General features: G+C 46.7%; 1 protein-coding gene across 1 annotated transcript in view; it reads left to right on the top strand.

Moving 5' to 3' along the window:
• Window positions 1-13,560: 13,560 nt before the first annotated feature.
• Window positions 13,561-18,978, top strand: part of ankrd33b (ankyrin repeat domain 33B) — an 81,029-nt gene continuing 75,611 nt past the window's right edge. Inside the window, exon 1 of the mRNA XM_033017057.1 lies at window positions 13,561-13,856. Coding sequence (XP_032872948.1) covers window positions 13,833-13,856 — 24 coding nt within the window. The 5' untranslated portion in view covers window positions 13,561-13,832. The remainder of the gene's footprint in view (window positions 13,857-18,978) is intronic.

The raw sequence follows: 18,978 nt of genomic DNA on the forward strand, positions 1-18,978 counted from the left end.
TCAAACGTTCATCTTCTGAGTAAAGAAGCTTTCCATACCTCAGTCTAAATGCCATACCCTTTATTCTGAGACTGATTCATGGGGAAACATCCTCCCTGCTTCCAACCCCTTGAGTCCTGTAAGTATTTTGTAGGTTTTGGTGAGAGGTTTTTCTTCCAAATGTTAGATTACACAGACCTGGTATTTTCAACCTTCCCTCATTTGGCAAACCCAGCATCCTAGGGGTCCAAATGGTGAATCTGATTTTTTTTCTCTGTGATCTGATCTACCAGGAGACTAGAGCGCTGAGAATCTTTCTGCAAAATGTGTTGATCGATGCAGTCACTTGGCTTGAGCAAGGTAAGGACAAGACGATCACTGTGGTGAACATGGCGTACACTCTGAAAGCATATACATTCAAGATATATATGCTTTCAAATGCGAGCTGTTGGATTGGTGGAGTCAGTCTATTTCAGTGTCGGAGCAGCAGATTTCAAAAGTTACCTCTTGGATTGATTGAGTGTTCAAAATTGGCTAATTGAGCAGCCAATGAAAGAAGGCAATGTATAGCAGAGTGGAATGTGGGAAGTGGCTATGTTGAGGTGAAGTGCAGTGTGGAGGTTAGGTTTGTGGCTTTGGCTCAAGACTGTGTGGAGGGAAAGTGAGGTTTGACAAGGAGGCTGAGCAGAGGAGGTAAAGGTACAATCTGTTCTTTGTGATAGTTTTTTTCCCTCTTGGTTTTAGTGCAGTAGCGATGGCAGGTAGAATGGTGCAACGTTCCTCCTGCAGGATGTGGGAAGTCTGGGAAACTGCTGGTATCACTGCTGACTACACCAGTGGGAACTGTGCCCAAGTGCAGCCCCTTACAGACCCAGTTAGGGAACTGGAGGAGCCATGATCACATTGAATGGCAGTGCTGGCTTAAAGGGCCGTATGGCCTACTCCTGCACCTGTTGTCTATTGTCTATCATCCATTGGAGCTGCAGCTGGCCGACCTTGTGATTATCCGGGAGAATAAGAGCTTCATTGATTGTAAGTCTAGCGAGGTGGTAATACCTAAATTACAGGAAGAGAGTAGATGGGTGAGCACAAGGAAAGGGAGTGTAGGTGACCCATGTGGCCATCCCCCTTCAACAAGGTACACCCTTGTGGATACTATTGAGTGGGATGAACAGCTGTAGCAGACAGGTCTGTGGTACCAAGCCTGAAGAATGCACCACGGGAAAGGGTAAATTCAGACATGGCCATAGTGCTAGGAGTCTCATTAGTTAGGGGTTAGACAGGAGATTCTGCGGCAGCAATCAAGACCTCAGGATGGTGTGTTTCCTCCCTGGTGTGTTGCCAAGATCCATATATCTTGGACAAGCATAGAAACAGGCCCTTTGGCCAACCAAGTCCACGCTGGCCATCGATTACCCATTCACACTAGTTCTATGTTATAGAAACATAGAAAATAGGTGCAGGAGTAGGCCATTCGGCCCTTCGAGCCTGCACCGCCATTCAATATGATCATGGCTGATCATCCAACTCAGTATCCTGTACCTGCCTTCTCTCCATACCCCCTGATCCCTTTAGCCACAAGGGCCACATCTAACTCCCTCTTAAATATAGCCAACAAACTGGCCTCAACTACCTTCTGTGGCAGAGAATTCCACAGATTCAACACTGTGAAAAAAAATTCTCATCTCGGTCCTAAAAGACTTCCCCCTTATCCTTAAATTGTGTCCTACTTTCACATCTACCCTATAAATCAGATACTTTTTTTTTCAGAGGCCAACTAACCAACAAGTGTAGCGACACCATACGTGGTGAATAAAGGTGAGATGTCAGGCCGGTTCAAAGAGTCGTTTATTCAGTGGTGACACGTTAGGTTGGTGCGCTATCTATAATACAATGTTGCTGTAGCTGAGCGAGGTTGTTATCTCGGGCTCAGCTACCTGTCGACTCCTCCAGGTCTCGAGGTGAGAGACCTTTAGTACCAGGACACTCCCTCTAGCCCATGACGTCACGTGCCCGCCCTCGTATCTCCTGACGAGGGTTCGAGCATGAGTGGCCCGTGTTTAGACTGACGCCACACAAGCCCACATGTTTTTGGGCTGTGGGAGGAAACCGGAACACCCAGAGGAAACCCACAAGGTCACAGGAGGAAACTGTGTCGAGAAAGCTCCCGAGGTCAGGATCAAACCCAGGTCTCTGGCGCTGTGAGGAGGCAGCTCTACCATCTACACCACTGTACTGCCCATATGTAATTATAATAAATTAAGTGTTAAACTGCAAAAAAAAAAGATGTCATTGTACCTGGGTATATATGACCATTAAGTACCATTGAAGCAATCCCTATGAGCAAGCTAAGATTCATAGGCAATTAGCATCACTCCACCAGTATGCCATATTTCTCAGTTCCCAGACAAAGAAGCTAAGCCGGCAGTGCAGTCCCTAATGAGTGGCCTGCTATTCATATTCTATTTTACTGCTAAATGTGCACAATTAATTTGAACCTAATAGAATTCATAATTCTTTTTTCCTCTCACCATGTGTCCTAGAACCTCTCCCTTGGCAATACTCCAGCAGTTATTTTGATTTTATCAATTATTATTCCACGTTTCAACCCATTGTGTTCCTACTTTTGCTATAAGATTCCATCTACAATTTTTTTTCTTTTTTGTTTGATTCTTATTATACCCTTTTTTTAAAAAAAATTCTTATCTTGATTTTTCTGCATTGGGACTTTCTGTCCCAAAGTCAAAATCATTTATTGCAGACTCGTTAAACACTGAATGAAATAAGGTGGAATATAATCACCATTGTGGACCAATTCAAATGAAAGATTTGTTTTGGTACTGTAAATTGTGTACAAATATATCTAAGTATGCTGTTCCTCTCTACAATGTACCATGATGGTGCTGGACTCTGCAAGTGTGTTTTACAACACTATGGCATTTCTATAAAGTAATATATTTTGGCCCACACATACTGTTGAACAATTCAGACAAATAACTTCAAAAGAAAAGTGAATTACATTTTGCCAGGCTGCCTTCCAAAGAATTTCAGAATAACATAATTTATTGAACTGCAAACTGTTAATGCTGTCTTCCATTGCATTTTCTGTAGTCATTTGTTGTTATGTGACTTAAGTGCTTGATCCTCTTTAAGCTTCTTCTCAGCTGTCTGTCAGCTATAACTGGCCCTTGCCATGATTCAAATGGGAACTCTTCCCAACTAGGGACTCTGGAGCAGAATATTGCAGATGCTAGAAATATGAAATTAAAACATAAAATACAGAAACAAGGGACTGCAGATGCTGGTTTACAAAAAACAAAAGACACAGGGTGCTGGCTTAACTCAGCAGGTCATGCAGCAACCCTGGAGGACACGGATAGGTGATGTTTGGAGTTAGGACCCTCCTTCAGACCCATCTATCCATGTTCTCCATGGATGCTGCCTGACCCGCTCAGTTACTCCAGCTCTTTGTGTCTTTTAACATAAAATATAGGTCAGGCAGCATCTGTGGAGAGAAGAACAGAGTTAACATAGAAACATAGAAAATAAGTGCCGGAGTAGGCCATTCAGCCCTTCGAGCCAGCACCGTCATTCATTATGATCATCCAAAATCAGTACCCCGTTCATGCTTTCTCCCCTTATACCTTGATTCCGTTAGCCCTAAGAGCTATATCTAACTCTCCCCCAACAATTCAGCCTTATTGCCAATAATGGATCCCTTTGCCTATGTATCCAGTGGGAGAGTCTAGGACTAGAGGCCAACGCATCGGAATAAAAGTTCATACCTTTAGAAAGGAGATAAGGGATTTCTTTCGTCAGAGGGTGGTGAATCTGTGGAATTCATTACCACAGAAGGCTGTGGAGGCCAAGTCAATGGATATTGTTAAGATAGAGATTGACAGTGATTGATTAGTGCGGGTGTCAGGGGTTATGGGGAGAAGGCAGGAGAATGGGATTGAGAGGAAAAGACAGATCAGCCATGATTGAATGGTGAAGTAGACTTGATGGGCTGAATGGCCTAATTCTGCTGCTAGAACTTGCAAATTTATGTACCCTCATCGAAGTCCCAATTACCAGTGCATGTGCTGGTCTAAATTGGTGATTGCATTTCCATTCCATCTGCTCCATGGTTTCCAAAGGCAGCACAATCTGTCCCAGAGCCTGTGGCTGGTTAAATATTTCACATGCAAGGCAGTCCAATTCAAGTCCAAGGATGACGTCACCTCCTAGGATAATGGTAAGTAGTTGTGTTTTGATTATTTAACTTAGTTTTAGTCATTTTAATTGATTTTTAGAGTGCAGGTGTGCTTTTGACATGCAAATAATTTTAAAAACAATATTGCTTCTCGTGTCAAGTTTTATTGATTGTGAATGTCAAGGACACCCAGTTCAAAGGATTGACCATAGTTATAGTTGAAGAGCCCATGTGCCTGGGGTGGAGTCTCACCAGCGGTCTAAATGTGTTTCCTTGGCTAAGTCCCCATTTTAGCCTATTAGTATATGGACACACTGATCTGTTTTGTAGTCAATGCCTACTATGTTCTGTTGTGCTGAAGCAAAGCAAGAATTTCATTGTCCTATCAGGGACATATGACAATAAACTCACTTGAACTTGAACTTAAACTTAAAACAATTAAAAACAATTAAAATACTGCCATTCTTATTCAGGATGCACTCAGAACCCTGCAGTATCCCCCTAATAGCAGAAGGCCTCAGGTAAACCAGTGTGCAACCTCTACAAAGACACCCAGCCACAAACGTGCACAGAATGGGGCTAGGCAGTCAGGATGTTGCCTATTGTTTGGGCTTGTGAACTTAGCCAGCCATCATAATCTTGTTATCTTAGCCAGCCATGGAGCAGCATCCTTAGAAGGAGGAGTCCTCAGCACTGGATGCACGATTAGAAGCATAGCAAGTTGGAGCCTCTCTTTGCAAAGGAGGGGCTCCAACTTCTCATCCACAGAACATCAACCACGAATGAATACGTTTATTGGCCAAGTATCCACATACAAGGAATTTGCCTTGGTGCTCCGCCCGCAAGTGACAACATGACGTACAATGACAGTTAGGAATGACTCATAAAACTTTAAACATTAATAATAAAACATTATTGATTAAACGTGAATTAAATAAAATACCAGAGCAAAAGAAGGCTACAGATTTTTGGTTATTGAGTAGAGCAACTACTCATGGAAAAAAGCAGTTTTTATATCTGGCTGTGGCAGCTTCTCCAAGCCATGCAGTCTTCTCACTTCTATCACTGAGCTGGAGGTATAAATGCTGCAGGTCCCACACCACCAGGTTCAGGAACAGCTACTTTAGTGAGGCAGAAGTTCACATCCACGTCTAACCTCATCTCCAGTATTAGGTTCACCCATGATGTGGCCTCCTTTACATAGGTGAGTCCAAGCTAGACTAGGCAACTGTTTAGCTGAGAACTATCACTTGGTTTCCCCAAGATATGCTGAATTTACAGGCTGCTTACACTCAACGGTAAGAACATTGAATTCTCCAATGTTCAGTAACTAACCTATAGACAACCCTCCCCCCTCACCCCTCCACACTCTGTTCTCTGTGTCATTCCTGGATACACACCCATTTTTCCCCGTTTCCATCAATATTCCTTCCGCAGGCTTCACAATTCATGCCTTGTCTATCCTTATCCCACATTTCTTGTGTTCGGCCAATTAAAGTAGTTTTATATCCAGGTCCTATTGTTTAGAACTCCTCCACCCGACATTCACCCGACATCCACCCCCCATCCCCCACCACACCCCCCCCCCCCCCCCCCCCCCCCCCCACACCATCCCATCCCATCCCTTCATAACTTTAAATAACTCTATTCCATTCAATCTCTGCTGCAACAAGCTGATGAATAATTATTTCCTTCAGTTCCTAAAGCAATATTTATGGTGAGTGGTAGTTCTACCTGTATATGTCAAGGGGGACCTGTCTTCAACTCTCTGCAGTGCCATCAATCAAACGATGCCATCTGCTGCATTCTAATTGCACAAAACAGCACAGATGCTGCTGGTTCTTCCCGCGATTCTGAAGGTAACAAATAACATGAAAGCTCCAATACACAGGACTCACCGAGGGCAGCACAGGGACAAGTATCAGTGGAATCCAAGGCAAGTCACCCTCACCGAGTAACTTTGTCTGCTTGTCTCCCGGCTTTCAGAAATAGAAAGGGGGGGGGGGGATTACTACAGTTTCAGGATCTTGTGTGTTATATGTTCAGCATTTCAGATTTTACTCGTGTAGGGCTTGTGGGTCTCATAGATTCTTACAGTGTGGAAACAGGTCCCTTCGGCCCAACTTGCCCACACCGGCCAACATGTCCCATCTACACTAGTCCCACCTGCGTACATTTCGCCCATATCCCTCTAAACCTGTCCTATCCATGTACCTACCTGTCTAAATGTTTCTTAAACGTTGTGATAGTACCTGCCTCATCTACATCCTCCAGCAGTTCATTCCATACACCCACCACCCTTTGTGTGAAAAAGTTATCCCTCTCATTCCTATTCTCTATTCTATTCCTCCCATGAATTTGTACATATTCATTATTTCACCCTTTCAGCCTTGCCTGAATTCAAAGAGTACAGCCTTTCCAGGCAAAACTATTTCAGGGACCAGAGTCCTAGAGCTGTACATCACAGGGCCAGGCCCTTCAGCCCACATTGTCCACACCGACCAAGTTTGTATATTAGGCTCGTACCATTTGCTTGCATTTGGCGGATAGCCTTCAAAACCTTTCCTATCCATTGATCTGTCTAAATGGGTTTTTTTAATTGACTATAGATTTATTTCTTAAAATGTTGATGCCCAGTAGATTCTGTGAGCTACAGAGTGAATATAGTTGGTTATGGGTGAAGCCATTCCAGTGAGTCGAGACCATCAGAGGTACATCACTGGTCATAGATCTCTTCATAATTACACTGTTCTATCACTGTCCACTGTCTTCTATGACCAAGCCTATTTTGTGTCCAGTTTACCAACTTTTACAATGGATCCCATGTGACTTGGTTACCTGGCCCAGTCTACCATAAGGGACTTTATCAAGCGCCTTACATTAATGATCTGGATGAGGGAATTGAAGGCAATATCTCCAAGTTTGCGGATGACACTAAGCTGGGGGGCAGTGTTAGCTGTGAGGAGGATGCTCGGAGACTGCAAGGTGACTTGGATAGGCTGGGTGAGTGGGCAAATGTTTGCCAAATGCAGTATAATGTGGATAAATGTGAGGTTATCCAATTTGGTGGCAAAAACAGGAAAGCAGACTATTATCTAAATGGTGGCCGACTAGGAAAAGGGGAGATGCAGCGAGACCTGGGTGTCATGGTACACCAGTCATTGAAAGTAGGCATGCAGGTGCAGCAGGCAGTGGAGAAAGTGAATGGTATGTTGGCTTTCATAGCAAAAGGATTTGAGTATAGGAGCAGGGAGGTTCTACTGCAGTTGTACAGGGTCTTGGTGAGACCACACCTGGAGTATTGCGTACAGTTTTGGTCTCCAAATTTGAGGAAGGACATTATTGCCATAGAGGGAGTGCAGAGAAGGTTCACCAGACTGATTCCTGGGATATCAGGACTGTCTTATGAAGAAAGACTGGATAGACTTGGTTTATACTCTCTAGAATTTAGGAGATTGAGAGGGGATCTTATAGAAACTTACAAAATTCTTAAGGGGTTGGACAGGATAGATGCAGGAAGATTGCTCCCGATGTTGGGGAAGTCCAGGACAAGGGGTCACAGCTTAAGGATAAGGGGGAAATCCTTTAAAACCGAAATGAGAAGAACTTTTTTCACACAGAGTGGTGAATCTCTGGAACTCTCTGCCACAGAGGGTAGTCGAGGCCAGTTCATTGGCTATATTTAAGAGGGAGTTAGATGTTGCCCTTGTGGCTAAGGGGATCAGAGGGTATGGAGAGAAGGCAGGTACGGGATACTGAGTTGGGTGATCAGCCATGATCAGATTGAATGGCGGTGCAGGCTCGAAAGGCCGAATGGCCTGCTCCTGCACCTAATTTCTATGTTTCTATGTTTCTTACCGATGTCCACGTGGACAATATCCACAGTCCTACCTGGCATGGTGGTGCAGCAGTAGAATTTCTGCCATAGAGCGCTTGCTACAGGAGCTGTCTGTACAGAGTTTGTACGTTCTCCCCGTGATTCGTGGGTTTTCCCCGAAAGCTTTGGTTTCCTCTCGCGCTCCAAATACATACAAGTTTGTAGGTTAATTGGCTTGGTATAAGGGTAAATTATCCCTAATATGTGTCGGATAGTGTTAATATGCGGGGATCTCTGGTCAGTGTGGACATGGTGGGCCAAAGGGCCTGTTTCCACACTATATCTCTAAACTAAACTAAATACACATCTTTGTCATCTCCTCAAAAAACCCAATTGGAATTATGTGAAAGGCATGGCAAATGCAATATAATGTGGATAAATGTGAGGATATCCACTTTGGTAGGAATTACAAGAAGGCAGAATATTATCTGAATGGTGTCAGATTAGGAAAAAGGAAGGTGCAACGAGACCTGGGTGTCCTTGTACATCAGTCATGGAAAGTAAACATGCAGGTACAGCAGGTAGTGAAGAAAGCCAATTGGCTTTCATAGCGAGAGGATTTGAGTATAGGAGCAAGAGGTCCTACTGCAATTGTACAGGGCCCTGGTGAGACCATACCTGAAGTATTGTGTGCAGTTTTAATCTCCTAATTTGAGGAAGGAGGTGGGCAGTTATAATCTAATTTGAGGAAGGATATTCTTGCTATTGAGAGAGGTTAATTCCCGGGATGGCGGGACTGATATATGATGAAAGAATAGATCAACTGGGCTTATATTCACTGGAATTTAGAAGGATGCGAGGGGGTTTTATAGAAACATGTAAAATTCTTAAGGGATTGGATAGGCTAGATGCAGGAAAATGTTCCCCATGTTAGGGGCTGTCCAGAACCAGGGGTCACAGTTTAGGAATAAGGGGTAGGCCATTTAGGACTGAGATGAGGAAAAACCTTTTCAGCCAGAGAGTTGTGAATCTGTGGAATTCGATGCCACAGAAGGCCATGGAGGCCAATTCACTGGATGTTTTCAAGAGAGTTAGATATAGTTCAGGGTTAACGGAATCCAGGAATATTGGGAGAAAGCAGGAACAGGGTACTGATTTTGGATGATCAGCCATGATCAAATGGAATGGTGGTGCTGGCTTGAAGGGCCGAATGGCCTACTCCTGCACCTATTTTCCGTGTTGCTTCTTGGTAATCAGTGCCCCTTTCGGCAAAGTTTGCTTTAATCATGATTATTGAGAAGATAAGAATGAGTAGGAATCAAAATAAATGGTGGATTCTTGAAGGTGACAGACCACATCCTGCTATTTGTCCTCATGCATTCAACACTGATCCATGTTCAAGTGAAGGATTATTGTTTCTGACTACTTCAAAATATTAAATCCACTGTCCCTTTGTGTGTTACATTTATTAGCAAGCACAGGCAAGTTTTGAAAGGACACAAAGTGCTGGACTCAGCAGGTCAGGCAGCTTCTCTGGAGAATATAGATACGTGAGGTTTCTGTAGACTCAACATTTTGAAGATGTGAGAAGCTCTATAAAAGTTCATGTCACAATTGACAATAGACAATAGGTGCAGGAGTAGGCCATTTGGCCCTTCGAGACAGCACCGCCATTCAATGTGATCATGGCTGATCATCCCCAATCAGTACCCTGTTCCTGCCTTCTCCCCATATCCCCTGACTCCGCTATTTTTAAGAGCCCTATCTAGCTCTCTCTTGAAAGCATCCAGAGAACCGACCTCCACTGCCCTCTGAGGCAGAGAATTCCACAGACGCAGGAGAAGAATTAGACCATTCGGCCCATCAAGTCTACTCCTCCATTCAATGATGGCTGATCTATCTCTCCCTCCTAACCCCATTCTCCTGCCTTCTCCCCATAACCCCTGACACCCTTACTAATCAAGAGCCTGTCAATTTCCGCTTTAAAACTACCCAATAACCTCCACAGCCGTGTGTGGCAGTGAACTTCACAGATTCACCCTCCTTTGATTAAAGAAATTCCTCCCCATCTCTTTCCGAAGGTACATCCTTTCATTCTGATTCATTTAGGAATTGGGAAGCAGCCTGGTTTGGGAACAGCTCCATCCATCACCGCACAAAATAGCGAGAATTTACACCTCAGCATCATTATGCCAGCAGCTTAATCAAGGTCAAGTCGCACCCTGGCCACTCCCTCTTCTCTCGTTAGGCAAAGGCTATAGAAGTGTGAAAACGCACACCTCCAGATTCAGGGACAGTTTCTTCCCAGCTGTTAGCAGGCAACTGAACCACCCCACAACAAGTAGAGAGCGGTCCTGAACTACTATCTACCTGATTGGAGACCCTCAGACTACCTTTAATTGAAGAAGGGTTTCGGCCCGAAACGTTACCTATCTCTTTCGCTCCATAGATGCTGCTGCACCCGCTGAGTTTCTCCAGCATTATTGTGTACCTTCGATTTTCCAGCATCTGCAGTTCCTTCTTAAACAAATATCTTTAATTGAACTTTGATTTCAATCCTGTATTGTCTTTCAGCTGACTGGCTAGCACACAACACAAGCTTTTCACTGTACCTCGCTGAACGTGACTATAAACTAAACTCAATTGATTATCTTTGTGCAATGTTTATGACTAACCGTTTACGACTTGGTTAACCGTTTCCAAAAGAGGAGCTAATCAGTTTATGTCCATTGTGAAGGTTCTGACTCGCGTTCACGTTATCTGAAGTCTTAATTAATGTCTATTTTCACTTAATTCTGAATATTAATCCACTGTTGCAGTGTTGTGGTTTTGAGTGCAGTGTACATCATGCAGTCAGTGTGATATGCAGAGTTTGAGAAGCGACTAAAGATAAGGGCCCCAATTGGATTTAACATCACGTGTGTTTAACCGGAGCTAGTTTTTCCCCCTGCGTTACAGGAAATGTTCAATGTCGAATTTATTTCAACAAACCCTGGGGTGTTTTGGGGATTTGTCCGTAGAAAATCATGCGGGAAAAGAGAAGGTCAGTGAATCAGATGGCGTAACATCCAACTCACTTTTGCTTTCTAAACGTTGCAACTTTATTTTTTAACCATTGCAACCACAGGGTGAATGAACACGCGAAAACCTCTGCAAACATGAAAGTTGAAATAATTTATTTCAAGATCGCAAAACAAACGATAAACAGAATCCTCGCCATCCCGCAAAAATTCGCCGTGTACAGAAATGTAAAGCATTTTGTGGGCATCCGATTACACATCTGCCTCTGGCAAGCCTGTCAGATGTAGATTGAGGTCGAGGGCGAGCAGATCACCGCCGATTAACACAACAGCAGCGACAGACTATTTTGGTTTAAATACAAAAACAATCAGCTGATGTTTTTTTTTACTGGAAACAGCAATGTCATAATGTGTCGAAACCCCGAGGAAAGCGAGTAAACAGTATTGTGGGGGTTAGACACAAGTTTGAAATAACACCGGAATTCCCCCCCTCATCATCTTTAATAAAACAACCCACCAAACATTCCAGTGCTGGGTTGTCTGCTTGTGGTGAATACCCATGGGATCTCGGCTGGTGGACGTGGTGTTCTGCCCGGGGTAGAGGGCGAGGCTGATGGGGAGAGACAAATAAAGCTAGGGGTAAGAGGCGGAGTGAAGGGGGTCAAGCTGGCAGGAGGGGGGGTCGATGACAAAGGATAAGGACACACAGCGGGGTAAAGGAGTCGAAGGCAATGGTTGTCGGAAATAAATAAGAAAATGCAGCAGAGATGGCTAACAAATTGTAGGGAAGCTAGCTGCAGAGTGGAAGGGCAAACTATAACGGGGATAGAAGAGGGGCGGATAACAGCAGCAAAGGGTGGAATTCGGTGGATAGGTTACAGAGAAAGTTTTAGCAGCGGGAATGGGAGGGTTTGTCGGGACCAAAAGAGGCAAAGTGTGGAGGAAATAGAATGGGGTGACAGTGGAGTAGATTTAATGGGGAAACGCGGGGGGCGGGGCACAAGTATTAAGGAAGGGGTGGAGGATGGGATGAAAGGTGCAATATTAAATGTAGCTCCGAGGGAAGAGATGGCAATAGTTGAAGGGAGTATGTACTCGTGTTGAGAGACAAGAGACTGTCATATGGGGGGGACCAAAGTGTGGAAGTAGGGTCTCGACCCATTCCCTCTCTCCAGAGATGCTGCCTGTCCCGCTGAGTTACTCCAGCATTTTGTGTGTATCTGTGGAAGAACTCAGCGAGTGAGGGATGGTCAACCCTTCGGGTTTCACACGCTGTATGAGAACTACCACTTACACGGTAACACGGAGGGGGGAAAGATGTCAACGCCGAGGGAGGAGGGAGGAGGGAGTCAATGCCTACTATGTTCTGTTGTGCCGAAGCAAAGCAAGAATTTCATTGTTATATCAGGGACACACGACAATAAACTCACTTGACTTGAATCTTGTCTTGAGTCACATGAATGTGGAGGAGGCGGGGTTGTTGGAGGGGAAGCCCAGGATAGGGAGGGGTGGGAGCTTCAGGCCGGGGTTTCCCCAGCGGTAGAGTGGCCGCCAGTGTATGTGTGTGTGTGTGTGTGTTGTGTGTGTGTGTGTCACTGCTCCCATGTGCTGCTAACTCTGTGCTGCCGGCCACACATATCTGCTGGCCTTTTAAACCCCGTGCCGCAATCTTCTCTGATCGGATTAAAGCGCAGTCTCAGTTTATACCGTGCGGGCTCTGCTCCTCGTCCGTGTGTGGTGCCGGCCGGGGCAATAGTTGACACCGCGGCTGGAGACTGAGTGAGAGACGAGGCAGCGGCTCCGGACTTGCCAGCGGGAGGCGATGGCGATGGGGATGAAGGATGAGCGGTGAGGGGGAGCCGGCCGGCCGGCTGGAGGGACACACGTTGCGGCACAAGGAGCCTCCGTTCCCTGCGATCCAGAGTCACTTCCCCAGATCCCAGATCTCCACCCCCTCCTCCAATGCCCCGGGACCCTGAACCCTGCCCGCCCCTCCCGTCAACATTTGCCCCAACGCTGCACACTCTCCCCCCCGGCTCATCATCTCCTCCCCTGGCCAGGGGTCTGTAGCCCTGTGAGCCCGGCCGCCTCCCCCCACCCCCCGGGACTAGGTCTCCCCCAACCCCCCCCCCCCCCCCCCCCACCCCATCCCCGGGACTAGCTCTCTCTCCCCCACCCCATCCCCGGGACTGTAGACCCCTCTCTCCCCCCCACCGCCACCACCCTCCCTCTCTCCCCCACCCCATCCCCGGGACTAGCTCTCTCTCCCCACCCCATCCCCGGGACTGTAGACCCCTCTCTCCCCCACCGCCACCACCCTCCCTCTCCCCCCGGGCCCAGCCGAGTCCCCGCCCCGCCGATGCGCCCTGGAGCCGGGGCTGGAGCTGGGACTGGGCTCCCGGGTGGGTCTCTCGCTGCCTCTGTCTGTGTCTGTGTCTGTGCCGGGGCGGCGGTGCCGGTTCTCATGCCGCTGATGCGAGGGGTGTCCGGGACTGGGGCCGGGGAAGTGTCCGGCTTCAGCAGCAGCAGCGGTGGAGGAGGAAGAGTCGATGCCCCGCACCCCAGCTGTGACCCCGACCCCCGGCAACTCCAGCTGCCCGAGGAGCCGTGGGAGGAAGATCCCGGCTCCGACAGCCAGGACGAGCACGACACATACAGCGTCCTGTCGGACGATTCATTCTACCCTCCGGATCTGCTCTCCCTGAGCAGCGAGACCAGGGGTGAGAGCGAGGAAGCGCTCACCCTCTACCGGGCTTGTTCCACCAGCAACGCCATCGGACTCAAGGAGCTGCTGTGCAGGGATCTGGGCGAGCAGGAGGTGATGGAGAGGGACAGGAATGGCAGGGTAAGTGAATGAGTGAGTGTGGGCGAGGGCAGGGCAGTGGGTTCAGCGCCAGAATGTTTCACCAACCACATACACACTCTGTGACACACACACACACACACACCTACACACCTACACACCTACACACCTACACACCTACACACCCCCACACACACACACCTACACCCACACACACACACCTACACCCACACCTACACCTACACCTCAAAGTACTCACATTATGCCGGTAGTACACGCACTAATTTTGCTTTGCACATGTTCGCCTTCCAGTCCCACACACACATGCGCTTCCCACAAGTCACATGCAGCACCAGACGCGGTTGACATCCTCACAAGTTGCCGGTCAGAACTCGCAGCTCCTACTCACATGCTCGCCGAAACATTCATTAATCACACACTTTGTTGTAAAAGCTCTATTGATCGTTTCCTCCTTTGCTGGTGAATTCACGCTGTTGACTATTATGTATTGGCCTGCATTGCTAGCATTCAGTAAATCTCTCAGTTTATAGCTACTGATTTCTAACTGATAGAGCCACAGAGCACGGAGGCAAGACCAAACTTGCCCAAGCCGACAAAGATGCCCCATTTACGCTAGTCCCATATGCCCGCGTTTGGTCCATATCCTTCCAAACCTTTCCTAACCATATACATGTCCAAGTGTCTTTTAAATGGACAGTGCCAAGCTTCATGTGTTGTTGGTGCTACACTGGTGCTGGCAAGTGGGAATGATTCCACTCTGCTTCTGTTTTGCCGATGGTGAAATAACTCTAAAGTGTCAGGAGTTGAGTTATACAGACATTTCATTTGTTAAAGGATTACAATAAACTTCAAACATCCCTAGTCTACATTTCTCTTATCTATAAGGTCTGAGGAAAGACATTGTTGCCATAGAGGGAGTACAGAGAAGGTTCACCAGACTGATTCCTGGGATGGCAGGACTTTCATATGAAGAAAGACTGGATAGACTCGGCTTGTACTCGCTAGAATTTAGAAGATTGAGGGCGGATCTTATAGAAACGTACATAATTCTTAAGGGGTTGGGCAGGCTAGATGCAGGAAGATTGTTCCCGATGTTGGGGAAGTCTAGAACAAGGGGTCACAGTTTAAGGATAAGGGGGAAGTCTTTTTGGACCGTGATGAGAATTTCTTTTTTCACACAGAGAGTGGTGAATCTGTGGAATTCTCTGCCACAGAAGGTAGTTGAGGCCAGTTCATTGGCTATATTTAAGAGGGAGTTAGATGTGGCCCTTGTGGCTAAAAGGATCAGGGGGTATGGAGAGAAGGCAGGTACAGGATACTGAGTTGGATGATCAGCCATGATCATATTGAATGGTGGTGCAGGCTCGAAGGGCCGAATGGCCTACTCCTGCACCTATTTTCTATGTTTCTATCACTCATCCCCCTGCTCTCTTTTTTAAAGGCAGGGATAAATAGATTCTGGATTGGTACAGGTGTCATAGGTTACGGGGAGAAGGCAGGAGAATGGGGTTAGGAGGGAGAGATAGATCAGCCATGATTGAATGGCGTAGTAGACTTGATGGGCAGAATGGTCTAATTCGACTCCTATTCCCTATGACCCTATGACCAAGGAATAAAATTCTAGCCTGCTCAACCTTTCCCTGCAGGTCGGGTCCTCAAGACCCTTCTAAATTTTCTCTGCACACTTTCCAGCTTAATGACATCTGTCATTATTCAGAGGGTGTTGAATCTGTGGAATTCATTGCCACAGAAGGCTGTGGAGGCCAAGGCAATGGATATTTTTAAGGTGGAGATTGATAGGTTGTTGATTAGTAAGGGTGTCTAGAGTTATGGGGAGAAGGCAAGAGAATGGTGTTGAGAGGGACAGGAATGGCAGGGTAGGTGAGGGCAAGTCAGCAGACAATGTTTCACCACACACTCTGCCCCAGTGGTAGAGTTGCTGCCTTACAGCGCTTGCAGCACCGGAGGCTCGTGTTCGATCCTGACCACGGTCATTGGTTGTATGGGGTTTGTACGTTCTCCCCGTGACCACGTGGGTTTTCTCCAGGATCTTCGGATTCCCCCCACACTCCAAAGACCTACAGGTTTATAGGTTAATTAGCTTGGTATAAGTGTAAAGTTGTCCCTAGTGTGTGTAGGATAATGTTAATGTGCGGGGTGTGGACTCGTTGGGCCGAAGGCCTGTTTCTGCGCTGTATCACGAACACTACAAACTAAAACTCAGGTGCAGCACGAACAACTCGAAGCTTGGCGCTATCCATTCAGAAGATACTTGGACAGGTGCATGGATATGTGGGATTTGGGCCAAAGTTGGGCCGCAAATGGGACTACCTTAGATGGTAGCCACACATGGTAGCCACGCATGGTAGCCACACATGGTAGCCACACATGGTAGCCACACATGGTAGCCACACATGGTAGCCACACATGGTAGCCACGCCTGGTAGCCACGCCTGGTAGCCACACAAGGGACAGTTTTACACTTGTACCAAGCCAATTAACAATCCAAACCTGTAGGTCTTTGGAGTGTGGGAGGAAACCAAAGACGTGCAGAGTGTGGGCGGTCACAGGGAGAACATGCAAACTCTGTACAGACAGCACCTGAAGTCGGGATTGAAACCGGCTCACTGGCGCTGCGGGCACCATTAGGCAGCACCTCTACCACTGAGTCACCGTGTCGCTCGGGCAAGTGGAGATAATTCCACTCGACTTCCTGACGTGCTTTGTAGATGGACAGCTCTGTAGTGTCAGTAGTTGAGTTCACCAGGCATTTCATTTGTTAGAGTTACCATCAACTTCAAACATCCCCATTTTATTTTAAATAAATATTTTTATTAGAAGCATGTGTACAAATAATAATAAGCGGCAATTTAATTACAGATTTTTTACATAGCTTCAGTTTTTTTTTTAAAGAATAAAGATAAAGGGAGAAAAAGATGAGAGAAAGTAAAAGAAAGATATGAAGAAGAGAGAAAAAGGAAGACGCAGAGATAAACTACCAATAACAAGATTGTGGAGATAGATCTGGGAAACGTTGAGTGTAAATTAAAAATTAAATTTCTTTATTTATATAGCACATTTTTAGTCAACTTGCATTGACCCCAAAGTGCTTCACATAATTACATTCACATACACAGGCAAAGGTGGGTGAAGTGTCTTGCCCAAGGACACACATTCATCTATTCTATTAGTAACTATTCATCCAGTCCCAAACTCAGGATTCAACCCTGATTCTGTGTTAAACCAGTTTACCTTTTCAAATATTCAATAAATGGAGACCATATTCTGACAAAAAGTTCTGGTTTGTCAATTAAGACAAGTCTTATTTTTTCCAAATGCAAGGTCTCAGTCATTTCCGTAATATCCCCATTTTGACCTTGTTCTGGATGGACGGTTATTAATGAGGTAGCTGTAAGGGGACATCCTTAAGAACTGCATGGAGGAACCCCTACAGCAGTGGTTCTTAACCCGGGGGTCGTTTGCGGCTTTTCCGGGGGTCATGAAGGGGTTGTAAATAACATCAATTTGTTGAGCCCATGTTTAGGAACCTAACAAAGGTACATACCACACACAGTGTTTTGTTTGTGTATATGTGTACGTATACACAGGGCCTATGAGGGGGGGGGGGGGGGGGGGGGGGGCAGGGGGTACATTGTACCCAGGCTCGGATTCCAAAAGGGGACCTGGGAGCCGAAGGAGGGGAGCCGGGAATATCCTGAAATCTCAGAAAATGTTTGCAGATGTTTTGTGAAGACTAGCATTCACATTTTGGGTGAGCCGACATAGTTTTATATATCCTGATTCGTAGAGATTGTGATCCATCATAAAGCGGGGAATTTTAACTACCGTGTGTGTGGTCGGGGTAACTTGATTAAAAGAGGGGGAAGTGGAAGACCCATCACTACTGATGGATCTACTCTGTAGGAGTGGGTGGGGGGAGAGGGGGAGACCACTAGGACCCAGCAGAGACAGACCACGTGCTGTCTGCATGGTGGAGGTTGTTGTGGGCCTGGTGCTGAGCCGGGATCTCTGGTGATGTGACGGTTCTAGCCCACTGGTGGCTGGTAGAGAGGCGAGGGAGGGTCGGCGGGCGGAGTCGCTGGTGGAGGGAGGCCCGTGGGGGGGGGGGGGGAGCTGGAGTAGAGATACGGGCAGCAGCATCGGTGGCTTTCTGAAGACAGTGAAGGCCGGCAACAGTGGCTGCAGTGGCCCCACCAGGGGAGGTGGTGAGAGTCGGCAGCTGCGGGCGGCAGTTTCAGTGGTCTGGGTTTGGGTGTGGGTGTGAGTGTGTCAGTGTGTGTGAGTGGGTGGGGGTGGGTGAGTGGGTGCGTGGGGGTGGGTGAGTGGGTGTGTGTGAGTGCATGGGGGGGCTGGGTGGGTGTGTGAGGGTGTGTGTGTGTGTGGGTGTGGGTGTGGGTGTGTGTGTGTGTGTGTGTGTGTGTGTGTGTGTGTGTGTGTGTGTGTGTGTGTGTGTGTGTGTGTGTGTGTGTGTGTGTGTGTGTGTGTGTGTGTGTGTGTGTGTGTGTGTGTGTGTGTGTGTGTGTGTGTTAGTGGGAAGGTGAATTTTGTAAATGAAGTTAAAACCATTAGATCTGTTGAACTTGTTAACAGCGTATAGACTTGGTGACCTGTTTCCAAATGTTTGTGTTGGCTTAAGAATACTATTAACAATTCCAGCAACAGTAGCTACTGCAGAGGTCATTTAGCAAACTCAAGCTGATTAAGAATTATTTACAGTCCACAATGTCTCAGGAAGGTCTTGGGGATTTGGCCAGGCTAAGTATTCAAAGTCAATGTTATTCGTCACATACACCCGAAGGTGCGGTGAAATGAATTTTCCAGCAGCGATACACTTAAAAGAACACACAATCCACAATAAAATTTAACACAAACATCCACCACATTATTCTTCACTGTGGTGGAAGACATAGAAACATAGAAAATAGGTGCAGGAGTAGGCCATTCGGCCCTTCGAGCCTGCACCGCCATTCAATATGATCACGGCTGATCATCCAACTCAGTATCCTGTACCTACTTTCTCTCCATACCCCCTGATCCCTTTAGCCACAAGGGCCACATCTAACTCCCTCTTAAATATAGCCAATGAATGGCCTCAACTACCTTCTGTGGCAGAGAATTCCAG

The sequence above is a fragment of the Amblyraja radiata genome, chromosome 2 (assembly GCF_010909765.2).
Source record: "Amblyraja radiata isolate CabotCenter1 chromosome 2, sAmbRad1.1.pri, whole genome shotgun sequence".
Classification (NCBI taxonomy): domain Eukaryota; kingdom Metazoa; phylum Chordata; class Chondrichthyes; order Rajiformes; family Rajidae; genus Amblyraja; species Amblyraja radiata.